This window comes from Anser anser, assembly GCF_964211835.1.
Source record: "Anser anser genome assembly, chromosome: 14".
NCBI lineage: Eukaryota > Metazoa > Chordata > Aves > Anseriformes > Anatidae > Anser > Anser anser.
The window spans coordinates 18,575,572-18,592,397 of record NC_139735.1 but is presented as its reverse complement, the minus strand read 5'-3'; the positions used below and the strand labels follow the sequence as shown (position 1 = coordinate 18,592,397).

The window sequence follows — 16,826 nt, the reverse complement described above, 5'->3', positions numbered from 1 at the left end:
GCACGTACTATCCAGGGATCTAGCAGCAGTGTATAAGGACCATGTTATTTAGTGCACGACTACCTGTATTGTCAAAGGATCAACAGCTACATCAGGACTGTTTCACCTTGGTTCCCCAGCTGTTGTGATACACCTCCACTTTCTGTGTATGTGTTGTCTCTTTTCTTGGTACACCTTTAACTATAAAATTTCTTTAACTTGGCAAACTCTCATCCCATGGTTGCGTGCTTTAAAAGTAAAAACACGCACACTCACTGTCAAAAAGTTCTTTCCACAATTGTTACAAGCTCAAATCTACACTGTCCACCTTTGCAAAACAAACCCACCTGAACAGACCAAGCTATGGGTTTTTGCCTGTGGTGAAACAAGAAAAAAGCATCCTGTCAAATGGTTGAGCATAAAGACTTCCTTTCATTCCCCTACTGAATGTAGGGACAGGTGTACATGACACTACAAAATCCTATAGAATTATTAAGGAGTAAGATACATGTGGGTGCTACAATTGATGGTCAGAGATGAAAAGGGTAACAAATGAATAGTTACAGCTTTCATTGACTTAAAATTTCTTCCTTCACAGCAGTAAGCCTGTGTTAAGTCAAGATGAAGGGATTTTGCCTATTGTGCATTCCTATTAATTGCCTGTCCCCTGTCACTTGACTGGGGAAGCTGTCTTACATTATTATAACAATGAGAGAATCCATCAAATTCAAAGATTCAAAGTAAACGTAATTCCTCTGATTTATTTTTCCTAGCTTTTAATGTAGAATAAAAACAGTTATGTGAAATACCTTTTCAGGTCTGGATTCTTACTTAATGGCTTTACTACATACTGTAAAGCACACTTTCCATATTACTGCATACAAAAAGCCTTCCAAGCTACTCCTACTGTATTAATGATATAAATTCCTCTGATGTTGATATTTAATTCTTACCATGATTACATAATCATCACTATCAAATAAGATGGTCTTAGATTATTTGTTTATTACCCTATATGAGGACAACTGTGTGCATATTTGTATTTTCATGTTAAATTTAGCATCAGGAATTCCACAAGGATGAGATGTTTTATGAACACATCTCACAGTTCTCCACAGTATCTTAAGGCTTCGCTCAGATTTCAACTGCAATAGTTGCTATATTATAGGTGAAAAGACGGTTCTTTTAAGGACTTCCTGGTTACACTGGATGATTCTCAGCCTCTGAAATCTTTAGGTTTACAGTTTCTCCCTCCTGTAAAAAAAATAATGAGGTCCCTTCTGTACTGCTCCAAATTGTCAGTCATTCTCCGTTGCAGTGGTCCTTTAAATAGCTTTTCTTTCAGCAATGTTACTCTAAAGGTTTTTTTAACTTGGCATACTGAAATAAAGGCATTCACTCTCCTAACTACAAAAACTGCTTCTTTTTATACATCTGCAAAATTTATTTGGTTGAATGATACTCTAAGTTACAATTTCATTTTAAACATGATTTTTTCCAATCAGTATTTTTCTGTTGGATGTTGGAAGCAATATTGTTCACTATATAACATTAATCATTTGACATACTTTTTTTTTCATTTTTGTGTAACATCTTTAATAACTCATGTTGCAAAAGAAATAGAATAGGCTAAGAGTTGTAAAACTGCATATGCCATTTCTTCACTAAAGACACTAAAACTAAACTTTTGACACATCTATTTCCCTCTGACTTTGTGCTAGTAACATTAATATTTAAGTATACACAAAATATTCCAGAAGGTATAGTTGAAGAAATTTTATATTCAAAATAATTTGTCGTACTGCAGATGTAAGGGTCAACTCGACTTCTGTACGAGTCCAAGGCTGTTTTTCAATAAACACTTGCTTTGACTAAGAATTTGAAATATACACACATACTGAAATCCAACAGGTAAGAGACTTACCTTGTGATGTAGCATCTAGCCCTATAAAACCTGGTTGAGGTCAAGAAACATTTTAAATTGTTCTACCACTTTTAAACAGTACTATCATCAGACTATTTTCAGTAACAGGTCTTACTCTAAGAATAGATTGTACATGAAGACATGTAATTTGCTGAAGTGTAAGCTGTGTTCTTCCCTCCCCCCCCCCCCAGCCCCCCCAGTTTAAATGATTTAAATCAGCTCACAGTATTTAAATGGCTAGTGCATGCTACATTTTAATTTATACATTTCAATATACATAGCTGTCCTGGTTTTAGCTAGGACAGAGTTAATTTTCCTCCTAGTAGCTGGTAGGGTGCTATGTTTTGGATTAGGATGAGAAGAGTGCTGATAACATGCTGATGTTTTAATTGTTGCAGAGCAGTGTTTACACCAGGCCAAGGACTTTTCGGCTTCTCGCTCTGTCCTGCCACCGAGCAGGCTGGGGGGTGCAGAAGGAGCTGGGAGGGGACAGACCCAGGACAGCTGACCCAAACTGGCCAAAGGGGTATTCCATACCATCTGGCGTCATGCTAAACAATATATAGGGGTGGCTAGCTGGGGTGGGGGGCCGGCTGCTCGGGGATAGGCTGGGCATCGGTCAGCAGGTGGTGAGCAATTGTATTGTGCATCACTTGTTTTGTGCATATTATTATTATTATTACATTTTCTGTCCTAATAAACTGTCTCTATCTCAACCCACAGGCTTCAGTTTTCTTGTTTCTCTCCCACATCCCAGAGAGGGAGGGGGGAGGGTGAGTGAACGGCTGTGTGGTGTTTAGCTGCCGGCCGGGTTAAAACCACAACAATAGCATACAAATGAAGGATTTTTTTTTTCCTTCTAAGAGTTGTTTTTTAGTTTTTCCCTATGTGTAAACAGTCACTGTCTCACCATTGGTGTCAAGTTCTGTCAACAAATTTCCAGAAAATAAAAATAACAAAAGGAGACCCTTACAAACCAAAAGAACATTTGAGAAAACATTTTGAAGTCCTAAACTTAACTAAAGAGGCACATGAACATACATCAGGCATTCCTGATTAATTCAGCAGCACTGCTAACATGCTTAAGATAGATAATTGCAAAGCATTTGTAGACCAGTACATAAGAGATGTTTCTTGTCAGGTGCTGGAGTTGTTGGGGCTTTTGTTTTGTTCAAAGTATTTTCCTCATTTCTAGTGAGACTAAAGGAAAATAAAAGGAAAGCATTCCATGCATCACCAGAAAATGAAACAACAGTTTACAGGAGGTACCCTAAATCACAGGATTGCATTCTAATTTATGCATTTCAATCATTGATTAATGACATAAATGGTTTTATAGATAAATTATGCAAATGTTCATAGAGAAAGAGCAGGACAATTCTTCACCTTTCAAGAGGGGCTTTGTATTTTATTCCTGCTAATGGACTGTGTTGTTTTAATTATATTTGAAGCTCATTCTTTCTTCTGAGGTCCTGATTCTCAGTACACACTGACAACCAAACCAGAAAATACTGATTCTACAGAAGGACCTTTTGTCCTACTCTGACAAGGTAAACTGAAAGGTCTGTTTCAGATAGAAAGTGGGAGTAAAGCACCGGATGGGCTACATGATCATTAATTCCTTGACTTGCTAAAGAGGATGAGCCACCAGTTCTGAGCATTCGACTTAGCTAGTTTAAGAAGTTATCCAAGTAGTCTCAGTTCTTAAAACAACAAAACCACTTTTACAATCAAGATGCAATGAATTAGAAAGGAGTCTTGCTTCAACTGCTTGACAGCACTTGCTCAGTAACTTCACCTGATTAACCTTATTTTTCCCCTATAATCTAAATATACAGCAGGAAAGGGAAAAAAAATAAGTGATATTAGGACCCTATTGAACATTCTGTACGTTTAATGCTTAGGACAGTGAGCAGATCTGATGATGCAGACAATACTAACTATTCTACACAGCCACGCTGATTTATGCGGGGAAAAAGACACAGACAATTCCTAAAATAGGCATACTTGCTATGGTATCAACAAAATAAAGACCTTCAAGCTTTAATGGGAAAATCTGAACTCCTGTGTATAAAGCAAAATATTCAGGGAAAAGTTTCAGTATTACATGGTAGAAGTAGCAATGCTGAATGAACATGCATTTTCCAACCTGGGAAAAATACGAGTGGCTTACATGACCAATTATTATTTCATCTATATAACTTAATTCAAAGGACAAGAAAACAACTGAAACAAGAAAGACTGTTAGAGAACTGGAGGGTGGGGAAGCATGCATATTTTGCTCTTTGAAAAAAAGTGGTGAAAAAAAGTATAGTAAGTTATATACAGAATTATTTCTATAAGCACCTTTGGCTAATTCTTCTAAAAGACAAAAATCTGCAGTTTTGTACAGCAGATATTTTGTTCTAGTGAACTTATTAACTTTATGTTACTTTCTTTACTTTTTCTTTCCATTTTACTTCTCTACAGGGAGTGGTAGGAGACCAAGGATGAGCCGGTTTTAATCACTACTTGCCAAGGATCTAGCTTTAGGAGGTTCCCGTAACCACTTTGTTCACTTAGCAGTTCTGTTTGCAGCCACGTGGTGGACTGCTGTCCCACCTGCTTAGTTTGGATCATTGTCTACAGAGAGCCTTCACTCCATGCTTTGTTTTATAAGAGAAACTCTGAAACATTTTAGCTACTGGAGCAAATCAAAACTGAGCTACTGGAGCAAAATTGTGTTATCAAGAAGTACCAGCAGCTTTGCAGTCATAGGGCTATTGCCATCCCTGACAGATGAGAGAAGTTCATGACACTGCTAAGAAGTAATTAAACATCTTGCTGCACACTACTAGGACAAGTACATCACATGCCAATTGCTTTATGATAGAGACTTAATCCACTTGAACATTTAGGCTTCTCAAATTTTTGCTTAAATTATGTATGTTTGTAAATAACACTGCATCTATAATTCACAATGCAGAAAATCTTTTCACCGTTGGCAAGTTCTCATACACCAATGTTCACCAATCCCCACCAAAGAAAGAACCAAAACAGAGTCACAGCATTGTACCTGGCTTACTATCAAAATATTGTGGTGCTACATATTTTTCTTTATTGTACCTTGAACTCTCAATCAATCAGATACAAATAACAAATTGTGGAAAAAGTCTAGACCTGTTACAGAACAGCAACAATATTCTATAGACCTGACTTTAGAACCCTCCATTACGTTTCTGTAACTAAGTTTTAACTAAATATTTATTAGTATTGTCTAGCAATTCACTATAGGACCTTGATTGCCCATTTTATTAAAAGGGAAAGACAGAAGCCATAGCATTTCAATGGGTTTAGACAATTCCATACTTTGTATATAATTATGCGCATACTATATGCTTATATGCCACACTTTAAGTATTTTTACGTACAGAAAACTGTATCCAAATAAATGGAAAGCAGACCTCTTACTCTTGTACCAAATGCCTTAAGAGACTAAGCAATAAGCACTCTTCTATATGATATCACTTGTATTGAAACTGACCAACTACTGAGGCCAACAGAAAATCTTTAAGTGACTTCAAGAGAAAGTTTTAAAAGCCATTTTTGAATCCACTACGTCTATCCTTGGATAAATTATAACTAAACAAGATATTTTATGTTTACTCCTGTTCAGATAGCATCTGATCGAATAAATGTCTAATTTCTAGTTGGTTATTAGGAGTTACGCTTCTTGGATTACTCTATAGCCACTAGAAAGTAAAACAACCCTATGAAAAATGATTCATTCCATTCCAACAATCTCTTAAAAGAGTAAACTGAGTCATCGTACCTCTCTGATTACAAATGGTGTCTAGAAAAAACCTTATGAATCTAATTAGTCATGGCTGAAGAGGTGTTAGATGAACTCTACCTTCAGTGACCTGAAAAACAGAGTTTTACTTTCAAAAAGAACAGCTGACTCCTTTACTCACTACCTTACCATGAAAAGAGAAAGTCAGACAACTTTCTTGGCAGCCTGTGAAATATTGTTAACAATAATACTTATTGTTAAGTATTAATACTGTTAATACTTACTGTTAAGTATTAACAATTAACAGCCTGACCCTGCTAATATTGTGCACTCTCGTTCCCTTCAGTAAGGGTACACAGTGGTAACTGAGAAGGTGGTTCCAAAACCAGGCTCTGAATTACTCTTAAAAATACAGAGACCGTTTCCTCACAGCAGAATTGACTCAAGAAAGGGGAAAAAAGGGATGTTTCCCTCTAACTCACACCAGTGACTGCTACCCTGGACAACGTTCTAACCTCAGTAGATTTTCTCTTGATTTGCAGCAGTAGGAAAAATTACTCTGATGCTTCTTTTTAAAGAACCACCACTGACTAAAGAGATACTGGCTGAACTCTAAAGCAAAGAGAAATTAATATTAGTACACAAAACCTCCAACGAGGTAAGAGTGCACACCAAAATGATTAGGTAAACATTAACATTTTTATGAAAGAAGCAAGTAAATACTATGAAAGTTAAAAACAGCCTCATATTAAATAGCTGACTTTTCACATATTACCAGAGCGAACCTAGATGTTTATAGTAATTGCTTCATTTGTTTAAACAAGGTAGTAGGCAGGGACCAGATCCACAGCTGCTGCAACAACCCAGCTGAACCGAGCACAGCTGTGCCAGTTTGTGTGCTGGGCACCCAATCCAGACATCTACAAAGTTGTTTATGCTATTCAACTTTAAAGTTACTGGTTTCATTCTAAAATAGCATTTGGATCATTATGGATTATCAAAGGCCTTCAGAAATGATATTGTTACAGCTTTCCCTTAGTGAGGTAAAGCACAGATTTTGATTACAACAACACAGTTTCAATTCTAACATCTACATTCACTGAGAGTGTATGTAAAACAAAAATAGTTTTTTTGTTTGTTTTTTTTTGCTTCTATAGCCCAGAAATTATTTCAGCTCTTTTTGAATGAAAACAATAGTTTCCCAATATAACCACAAAGCCTACTGTAAATGCAGATTTCATACAGCAAAGACTGGCATATAGATATAGCAATTGGGAGGGATATTTCAATGAATGAATTATGTAAAACAGGAAATGTTACAACAATTAAGGAAAAAATTAAGTTCATCAAGCAGCACCACTCACATCAAAACTTCAGCTCTGCCTAAGACTGGAGAGCTCTGCAAAGAAAATCAAAACATATAAACCAGGTTCTAATCTACAACAGTAAAAGCAAATGAACAAGCACTAAGAAACCAAGAATAAATCAGAAAAATCCCACCTTAGAAGCCTATTGCATAGAAACCAGGAGCCTAAGGCCAGAAAAGAGCTTGCATGCAACTCACCCTGCTCTTAGACTGCCTGTAAATGGATGCCACTACCTGGGCCTTCAATCATCCCAGCACAGCAGTTTTTAGGATATTGTCAGTGTAATTCTCAACAGATATCAAACCAAACATGAGTAATTTTAAAATGTAAGGAAAATACAAAAGAGCTGTGTTAGGACCATTTGGATAAGGACCTTAGAACAGACAAGCACAAAAGCTGTACATAAAATTGTACCATTACAACACCACCACTTTGTTAATGATTGTCCCAGTATATTCCCATTTTTTTCTACAGCAGGCTTCCAACTCAAGATCAAGACAGCGTATGCAAGAGTCCTTTGCCTGTATACTGCAACTGGGCAAGCATATCTCTGTGCAGCAACATCAGCAGGCAGGAAGCATATCGTGTATCCAGCTGAAAGGCAAAGTCATCAGAAGAGCCTCCTGGCCACCGTCTTTAAGTGGGAAAAGGTGTATAATAGAGGACAGGTGAATCAAACACGGTGTGCTTCTACAGCAGTGGGAGCCAGCACCTGACAAGCATTACAAGTTACATTACATTACAAGTGTGCATTACATTTGCTTCTCAAACTTTTCCACAGTTCCTAAACAGTATTTGCAGGAAAGCTTCAGCGTAGGACTACACTCACTGGAAAAAATCCCACCGAAATCTACAGGAATTTTGGCTAATTGAACTTCACAGGTTGCAGTGTTCCCATTTTAGACAAAAGCACCAAGAAATTAAATGTATCCAAGGTCACCAAAGAAGTCAGAAGGGTATTTGGTTTCCAAAGCAGCAAAATTCATCTCTGTATCTTAAACTCGTTTAAGAATACTTATGGCCTATTGGCATTACCTGGATTTTTAAGTGTTTGGCTGAATAGGGATGGATTTAAACGCATTTTAAGCATCTATCTGAATTCAGGCTGAGATATTCTGACACTGCATCTTTTAGTTCAATCAAAGGCAAATATATATACTAGGAAAACGGTGAACTGTGTTTTTCTCTGCTGTAGGTTTTTCTTCATTTAAAAAATGTATTTTACCGTTTCTAATCTCTGGAAATGTTTATCTTCTTTTCATGTTCACTGATTTTCTTTCCCTGCAAGTAGTAAGTAACAAGGGCCTATTAATGGACTGAATGTTCTATTGCTATATAAATTCTTAAAAGGAAAAAAAAAGTTTCAATTTTCAGGAACTTTGAAGGTTCTAGAACTGTCTAGTTCTTCTGTTTACATAGATTTTACCTGATCTGATTTTAGGAGAAATCATCATTATGGATTGATTTTGTTTCTTAAGTAATTACAAAATTACAGGGTAGCTCATTAGTCCGTAGGAATATGAACTGTTGTTTAGGAATATGAACTGTCATTTAGTACACCAAATTGTCAGTCATAATTCAAAGATTTGAGTCTCAAACAAACATTTCCTTCCAAATGTTGAGCTGGAAGGCCAATGAGCCAGAAAATCACTCACTTCTGAAGTATATTTGAACAGTAGATTGACAAGAGCACACTCTATACTCTGTGGAAGAGGTTTCTAGATGTAATAGGTTTGCTAAATTTACACTAACAGTTCTATGAAAGCACCAGGAAGTTGTAGATATACAGTAAATACTTTACCTCATCAGAAGCAGTGAGTTAGAGAACAGGGAATAAACACATATGGTGTTTGTATGCCAATACAGATAAATCCAGCTGTTGCAAGAAAAGCTTCCTGAAAAAGATCTCATCAGTGATCACCACTGGATTTACCAAGCTCTTGTAATACCTACAAGCTCCCAATTTTAACCTTTGTTGTTTGTGGTGGTTTTTGTTAATTCTGCAGTGGATTTTCTTTGTTTGCTTTGTTTCTTTGTTTTTAGAAAACAGAAGATTATCTCATTCTTCATTTCTGACATCAGGCAAGAATTCCTATTAACTAGGAAAGAATCCTTCATTTCTGGCTTTCCAGGTTGATGTTTGGCAACAGCAAGGGAAGGCATAAGAAATTGCTGTTTCTGTGGATTAGAAATTCTGAGAAAGTAAGGTTTTCCGTTTGAAACATCACATTTGGAGACTTTAAAAATCATCATCTCCAAGTTTCCGGGCATCAGATATTTTACATCTTTATTCCATTTTTAATAGATAATGGGTTCAAAGACATGCCACTTTCAATTTTCAACACAGATCTAGAAAGCTCATATTTCTTTAATGGGCATTGTATCTCAGATTGACTCTTTGAAAATAGTGCAACTTGGTTTTGTAAAGATTCTCATTTGTATTTCCCTGGAAGTCCTTCTCTTTCTACTCATCTTTTGAAGAGGAAAGAGGCACTGGATAGAACCCTACTGTGAACTAAAAGAGGCGTAATGAGAGTGAACTTCTGTTTGAGCTCATCATGTGCCTTTTGTAAAAACATGAGTTGACAATGATATGTCCTGCTTTCTTTACCGTGGCTGTAAAATAAAGGAAAAAATAAAGTTAAAGAGCACTTTTATTATGTCTACTGAAGGGGCAATAGCTATTCTTTGATATATTTCTGAAGCACATTAAATTACAAATCAAATTCAAATCATATATTTAACAAAATATTTCTGTTTAATCACACAAGCAAGACTTGTAAATAACAGAGTTCAAAGCTCTGGAGCAGATGGGCTTTCTGTTTTAATTCCTCATCTGATCTGCTGTGTGCCAGTAAATCTCTGAGTTTCATTTGCTTTATTCAAATCCCTTGGCTATTCAGGACACATTGTGTCCATTGTAGAATGTCAGTTGTTTTATATAGACTCCTAAACTAAAACAAAACATATGTATATTTAGCACACAAAAGAACAATATGAAAAACAAAATGTTGAAAAAAAAAATCCTGCCCTGGTGACCTGTATAAATCCTCTGTATAGGTGTTATGTACACCTATAAAGAGAGAAGATGCAGACACTCAACCAATAGGCCAGATTTTAAAAAGAGTTTACTAGAAATTCAAAAGCAAAAAATAGTGGTAAATTAGGAGTTAAATACTTTAAACTTTTTCACTACTATAAAAATCTTTTTCTATGCCAATTTTAATTTAATTTAATTTAATTATTTTGCCACAATAGGATTCAATCGGTTTAACTTTATTTCTAGTAATCACTTACACTAGCTTTAGGGCTCAGAGCACTGCATGTAGAAGTCGTGCCAAGTTAGTTTGGGCTGACTGTTTAGCTTTAATAACACTGTTTTTAAAGGATTTAGCTCTTTACTATCTTGTAACATCATAGCATCTTTTTGAAAACTTTCTGGAATCATAAAGCTGGCTTGGAAAAAAATAATCTTCTTGATCTCTTCTTTTCCAAATGTGACTATAACACTTTCCACTGAGATGCACATTAGCTTATATTGAGTTACCAACAGATCTGTAGTGAATCCCTAACAGTCTTGGTCTTGATAAATGCATTACCCTTATTGGTGTTTGGGTAGAACAGGGAAAGAAAATAAGCATCGTGCGACATGTGTCTTTCCCTTAGCACTTGTTCTTTGAAAGAGAATTCCTGTTGCTAACAACAAATTATATTTGTCTTTAAAAGACTAGGCATTTTCTTCTGTGCTTTTTTCCTGTAAAAGCTGGTTATTTTGTTACCACAATCCATAACAAAACAGCCTATTTGTTTGATTACATCCAAATATTTTTAGCGTTTACTATGGAATGACATGATAACTGTGATAACAGCCCTTGAAAAGAAAAGAGAAAATCTGGGTTACATGTGAGCACTGATGGACAGGAATCTCAGCCATGGAGGAAAAATAGTTTTGTCCTACTTTCTGAGCAGATGAGAATTAGAGACAGAATGAGCCACTTCCAATTTTAGGTCAATATTTTCACCCAGGGAGAACTCTGAAAAACATGTCATCCTTTGGCATGCAGCACTCATGTCCGTGGAGGCAAAGACCATCCTGTGTAACCCTTGATACTTTTCTAAAATAAAAACAGTTGCCATTGTTTATATACCAATTAAAATAATTCAAGAGGGGCAAATGTGGGATGCGAGGTTATGACTCTTTGGCTCTGAAGCTATTCCAGCTACCCATTTGCTCTTTATGGCACAGAGGTGCATGAACCTCTGCCATTGAATCATTCACTCTTTACTCCATCTGTCTGTCTGTCTCTCTGTTTACAGACACATAAATACAGCAAATATGCATAAAATTTATTTGTTCATACGAAATGAAGGGGAAAGTGAAATACTGGAGCTACGTTGAAAATGTATTTATTTTTGCGAACACACTGTTCGTTGAGACTAAAAGAGATTATGTGTGTATACACACACAAGGTAATTGTAGATAATGTAATTAACTCTCTATTGACAGGGCAAGGAATCTGAGCGGTTTTACAGTACACAACTTCCATGTACTTTAACAAAAAGCCTTGCACTGTTTTTGTAAACTCCGGTAAGGACCTCAGCATACTTGTTGCTTAAGCAAAACTCTGACATTTCACGACAAGAATAAAAGCATAGTAAATATATTAGCAAAGAATGTGAAAACATTGCATATTTGGAAAACACCTCTAGCCACTGAGAGACAGTCTGCATGTTCGTGATTTGAAAACTCATTACTTAAAATTCCCTTGGGAAGTCACTAGGTTTTCCTGTTCCCTACTTTTCTGTGCACTGCTAACAACCTTGAAGCAAACTAAGATGAACTACATTGGAGATGCCAGGAAACAAAGTAAAAAGTCCATTGCAGATCTCTTTGAAATAACCTGTGGCTATTTAATGCTGATCATAAGAACTGTCAGGACTTGGTGCACTAAGGGACTTTGATTTAAAAAAAAATAAAATCTGCTTTCCTTGTGCTTAGGGAAATCATTGCAGTGTTTAGCCTGTTATAAGTCAGGCATTCATCCAAAATGACTGCCACCTTGGAAGTTATTGCCAGCCTTAGCTATGAATGTCATTGGTTTGTAGGATTAAATCAAATCCTTCTCATGCTGTTACAAAGACAAACAAATCATGTGTTCTGTGAGGATGTGTAGACTGTGCGATATTTGATTTAAAAACCTGGGTAAAGCTTGCAATAGATAGGTTAAGTGTGACATAGGATACCAACTCAAGTTATCTCTGGCAAAATATGTGGATTTTGCATCCCTTGGAGCAGCATCATAGGAAGGAGCAGAAACTCTATCGGTGATGGCAACAGGAGGGGAAGAGGGAAAGTAAGCAGTATTTGAGATCCAGTAGGTGCATGTGATACGAGGATTTTTCTCCCCCCATGGATGCTGGCGGTGCCTTATAAGTAACAGATAGCGAGAAGTTGGTATTATCTTTACTCCGAGCGGAGCTGAGGCAGCTGACCATGCTGCGCTCCCGGCACTTCGCAGCGCCTGCCACTTCAGCAGAAGGCTGGGAGCAATGAGAGGTGCCTAGAGCCCGAGCCCCGGTGCCCGCAGGTGAGCGGCTGCGCGGCGCGCTCGCGGGGCGGCTGCACCCAACTTTCTCCTCGCTTCTCCGCACGAGTAGCGGCGCCCTCCCAGCGCTCCTGCTTTGCTCCCGGAGGCCGGCAGGGTCCCGGGGGGGTCCCAGCCCGGCCCTGCTCCTCCGAGCCCACGCGTGGCCCGGACAGAAGCGGGAGCCGGGGAGAGCTGTCCCGGCTGCAGCGCCCCGAGGGGCTGCGGGGGGCGTCCCCGGGGGACACCGGGGGTCGAGGCGGGACACGCAGGGCACAGCCTTGGGGCCGCTCCCTGCAAACGCGGCACCCACCGGCAAAGGGCGTGCGACAGCGCCGGGGGGGGGCAGCAGGTCCCGGAGCCGGTTTTCTTGGGGTCTGGCCCCAAACGCAGGTTACCTGTGGTTAATTAGGATTGCAAAGCATCCCTGGCCCCATCTGGCTACATGCATAGGCTACCGGCCCGGCTCGGTAGGCATATGCGGTCTATAGGCGCACACGCGTAGTGCTGCATCTTCTACGTTTCCAGCTAGCCTTCATTCATCTTTGTGCCGCGATTAAATGTTTGATCAAAGGTTGAACGCTAACGCGAGCCGCTTGTATTTTTGTAATGCACGGCCCTTAAAATAGTATTTTGTAAACTGCAGGTGTCAAAAGGTTCCCAGTCCAGCCCCCCCCGCTCAGCCGTGCGGCTTCCCCCCCAATAATAATAATGCTGCAGATTGGAGAAGGATTTGAGGCTGCAGCCAGAGAGAAAGGGATTAGGGCGAGAGCACTGGAAGTTAAATTGTGCTGCATATAAAAAATGGGCGGATTGGTCTCTAGATGAGAGCTTGGTACCACCTTCCTTTCTAAAATAAAATCTCTCTGGCATGAAGTCACAGCCTATTTCACATCCGGTTTACCCTGGGACGTATTACTACTGTCTTGCTAAAGAGAAAGCTTTTGTTGTAGAGAGCGGCGGCCGGAATATCGGCAAGGGAGATTTGGCTGCTAAAAGCCCGGAGGAGCGGAGCAGCGGCGACGCCGGCGATGGCCGAGGCGGAGTGAGCGGCGGGGCCAGAGCCGCGCATCCTCCGCGGGCGGGCGGGCGGGCGGGGACCCCCGGCAGAGCCGGGCAGCGGACCCGCGGGGCTCCTGGCAAGGGCGGCTGCACTCGAGCGCGCCCCCGCGCACCCCCGAGCGCGCCCCCGGCTGCTGCTGCGGGCTCCGCGGCCAGGCGCGGCTCCTCCGCCCGCTCTCCGCAGGTACCGGCGGCCGCTGGCGTTTGTTTTTTTGCCTCTCCCCCCCTCTCCCTCTCTCCCTCCCTCCCTCCCTCCCTCCCTCCGGCTGGAAAAGCCGCAGCGATCGATGGGCGGTTAAATTTATTTGGGGTTCTTTACCTTTGAGCGTGGACGGATTTGCACCGCTCCCCTTGGAAAAGGTTTATGGGGTTGGGGGCTTTTTTTTGCCTTTTTTTTTTTTTTTTTCTCTCTCCGAGGGAGGCGGTGGGAGGGGTGGCTTGCTCAGGGTGAGGGGGAAATACAAAGTTGAAATGCCGGGAGGAAAACAAGTCGCGATTTGCACCTCAGAACTGTGCAAATCTCTCACCGGGGGTCACAATGCATCAAAATGCCTATTCTTTTTTCTTTCTTTCTTTTTCCTTTTTTCTTTTCCTTTTCCTTTTTTTTTTTTTTTTGCTCCTTTTTCCTTTTTTTTTTTTTTTTTTCTTCCTTCCAGTGGGCGCTGCTGGAATTCTCCCAGACGCGTGGCTTTCTCCCATTTTGAAGGGGAAAACCAGCGCTGGTTGCACAGGCGTTGCGGGCTTGGGGAGGCCGGGGGCAGGGGCTGCTGCTGTCTAACGCTCCGTGCAAGTCTTTAACGTTTGTTTTTTCCAGCTGCAAGAAACTTTCCTTCTCCGGGATTTTCAGTGCCTTTATGGGTTCATTGAAGCAGGGGCTGGTGTTGGGGGGCTTGGAGGGGAGCGCACGCGGAGCTCAACAGATCAAGATAGTTCAAAATAATTCACTTTCCATTCCTTATCCCAAGAAGGCTTTTGCAAAGGCAGAAGTTAGCAGGACTCGGAGAAGGCAAATTTTGAAGCCACAGATGTTGCCTCTCTCTGTAAGGGGCTGATCGCAGCGCAAGTTGAGATGCAGTCTCGTCCCTGAAAATCTTTATTCCTGCTTTCCTGCCACATCTACCTCCTTCCCACCCAGTTAGGTTAGCTTAGCCCCACTCAATGCTTATCTGACGATCATTTGTCTGTAAACGCATTAATTATATCTCACTGCTTACATGCAGCTTTGTAATGATATTTTATTGATTTAAATTGTCCCTGAGAGCGTGCAGTGAATTGGGGTAGCTTTATTTAAAGATACAAAACATTTCCATGAACAGTGCTTCATATTCTCAGGCACTTGGAAAACTCCAGTTCACTATCGGGGGGAAAATACAGGCTTCAAATTTTGTTTATTTAGTGTAATGAATGCTAAAAATCATCTGGATTCCTGCACACAGTATAGATATGTAAAGAGACCTGCAGCATCTCCTGGGCAATCAGTTGAATCTGGAACGCCAAACCCACAAATATCAGCTAACTTTGTATTTTATGATTTGTTGGAAAGCAAAAGAAACGTTCTGGGTTTTATTACTTTCTACTCAAAGGTAAGCTGAGAGTAACTCACTCTGGGGAGAGAACAGGAAACGTTTGGAGAGGAGGAAAAGGCTGCTAATGCAAAAACACTTCCCTGCAGCCATCAGAGACTGGTAGAGACTTAGGAGATGGTGTGTAGGCTGTCAGCACATGGTTTCTTTATGAACTCTGCCCTTTAGCCTGACAAAAATGTTAGTGTGCATACCTAGCAGCAGATTACAGTCAGAATCTGGTGATTGTACTCCTTCTCTGACACAAATATTTCAGGGAAGGCGGAGTGGTATTACCTGTAGAAGAAAGTTGCTTCCATCATACCAAAGCGAAGAAGTGGCTGAGAGGGAAGCACCGCTCTCCTCAGTCACACAGCCACATGCTGACACCTTCCAAGAGCTGTGGAAGGACTCAGGCTGGTTCAAGTCAAACAAGAAACAATTACACTTGTTCTCTGGAAACATTAGGGATCTGCCTTGTCGCTTTTGCAACACTGGGAGAAACTGAGTAAGAACTCTCACAGACTTTGGGGACAGCAGCTTTAACTTGTAATTGTTTTTGTTTAAGTTCAAGAATAATGCTGACAAGAATGCTTCTTTACCACAAAATAAATCCCACCCAAGGCTTCCATGTCCAAAAGCAGAAAGTAAACAAAACAGCCAAGGCCATGCTCCCTTATACTGAATGAGATACAGTATTGTGAGGTCATTGTCTGACATCAAATTATTCTGTAAAAGTTGCGTAAATTGGATGTTCTTTTTCCACAGTACCTGTTTTAATGCAGGAGTCATTGATGATTATTTTCCTTCCAGTTTCAGAGTCCACCATGAAGAGAATATTGGTGCTTTGTGACTGCCTCTGGGCCTGGAGCCTCCTCCTGAATGCACTGACTGAAAGAAGGTGAGGAGATACTTTTTAATGCACCTACATATTTTAGGAACCTTGCATTTAATACAACAGCATAAAGCAAATATTTCAAGGGCTGTACTACTACTCAGTGTATTGGGGAAAGTTAATCCCTGTTCAAATCCCAGCTAAATCTAAGAGAAGATTGAAAGAAAACTGCAATTTGTTTGCATAACATTTTTTTTTTTCAAATTGAACTACCTTTAAAACACCTAGGCAATTCTTTATACTCTTATGGAATGACTGCTCAGAAGTAAAAGTTTCTTTAGAAGAAAAAAATGTAATTTAGCTGTTTTTTATTTCTTTTAAAAATTAAATTTAAGTGCTACATATTAACTTTATTATCCCTACAAGCAAGGAAAAACTTCATTTTTTGATTGGGTCAGGACTGTGACCTGACTTAGTACCTATTCTTGCAAAGCCAAAGCAGACCTTCCTGGGGAAGGGGGACTGCTTGAATAAGGAACAATTTCAAAGCTCAAACACCCAAGCAGTTGATGCATTTGAAAGACAATGCTGTACTGAATCTCTATGAAATATATGTTGAAGTCACAATCTAAAAGTGACTATCATTCGTAATTGTATGACAACTTACCTAGCAACTAATAGATTAACTAAAGACTACAAAGCAGTTCAGAGTATACTTGAAGTACTCTATTCAATTCAAA

At 39.7% G+C, this 16,826-nt stretch overlaps 1 protein-coding gene across 3 annotated transcripts in view; it reads left to right on the top strand.

Annotated features, from left to right (window-relative positions):
* The first annotated feature begins 12,438 nt into the window (after positions 1-12,438).
* The window catches only part of GABRA1 (gamma-aminobutyric acid type A receptor subunit alpha1), a 41,943-nt gene continuing 37,555 nt past the window's right edge, over positions 12,439-16,826 (top strand). Inside the window, exons 1-2 of one of the 3 annotated variants that reach the window (XM_083799092.1) lie at positions 12,439-12,630; positions 16,065-16,152. In XM_083799092.1, the coding sequence (XP_083655218.1) occupies positions 16,079-16,152 (74 nt within the window). In that variant the 5' untranslated portion in view covers positions 12,439-12,630; positions 16,065-16,078. Of the gene's footprint in view, positions 12,631-13,506; positions 13,874-13,958; positions 14,050-16,064; positions 16,153-16,826 lie in introns of those variants that run through there. The other 2 variants (XM_083799091.1, XM_083799093.1) reach the window with 2 other exon arrangements.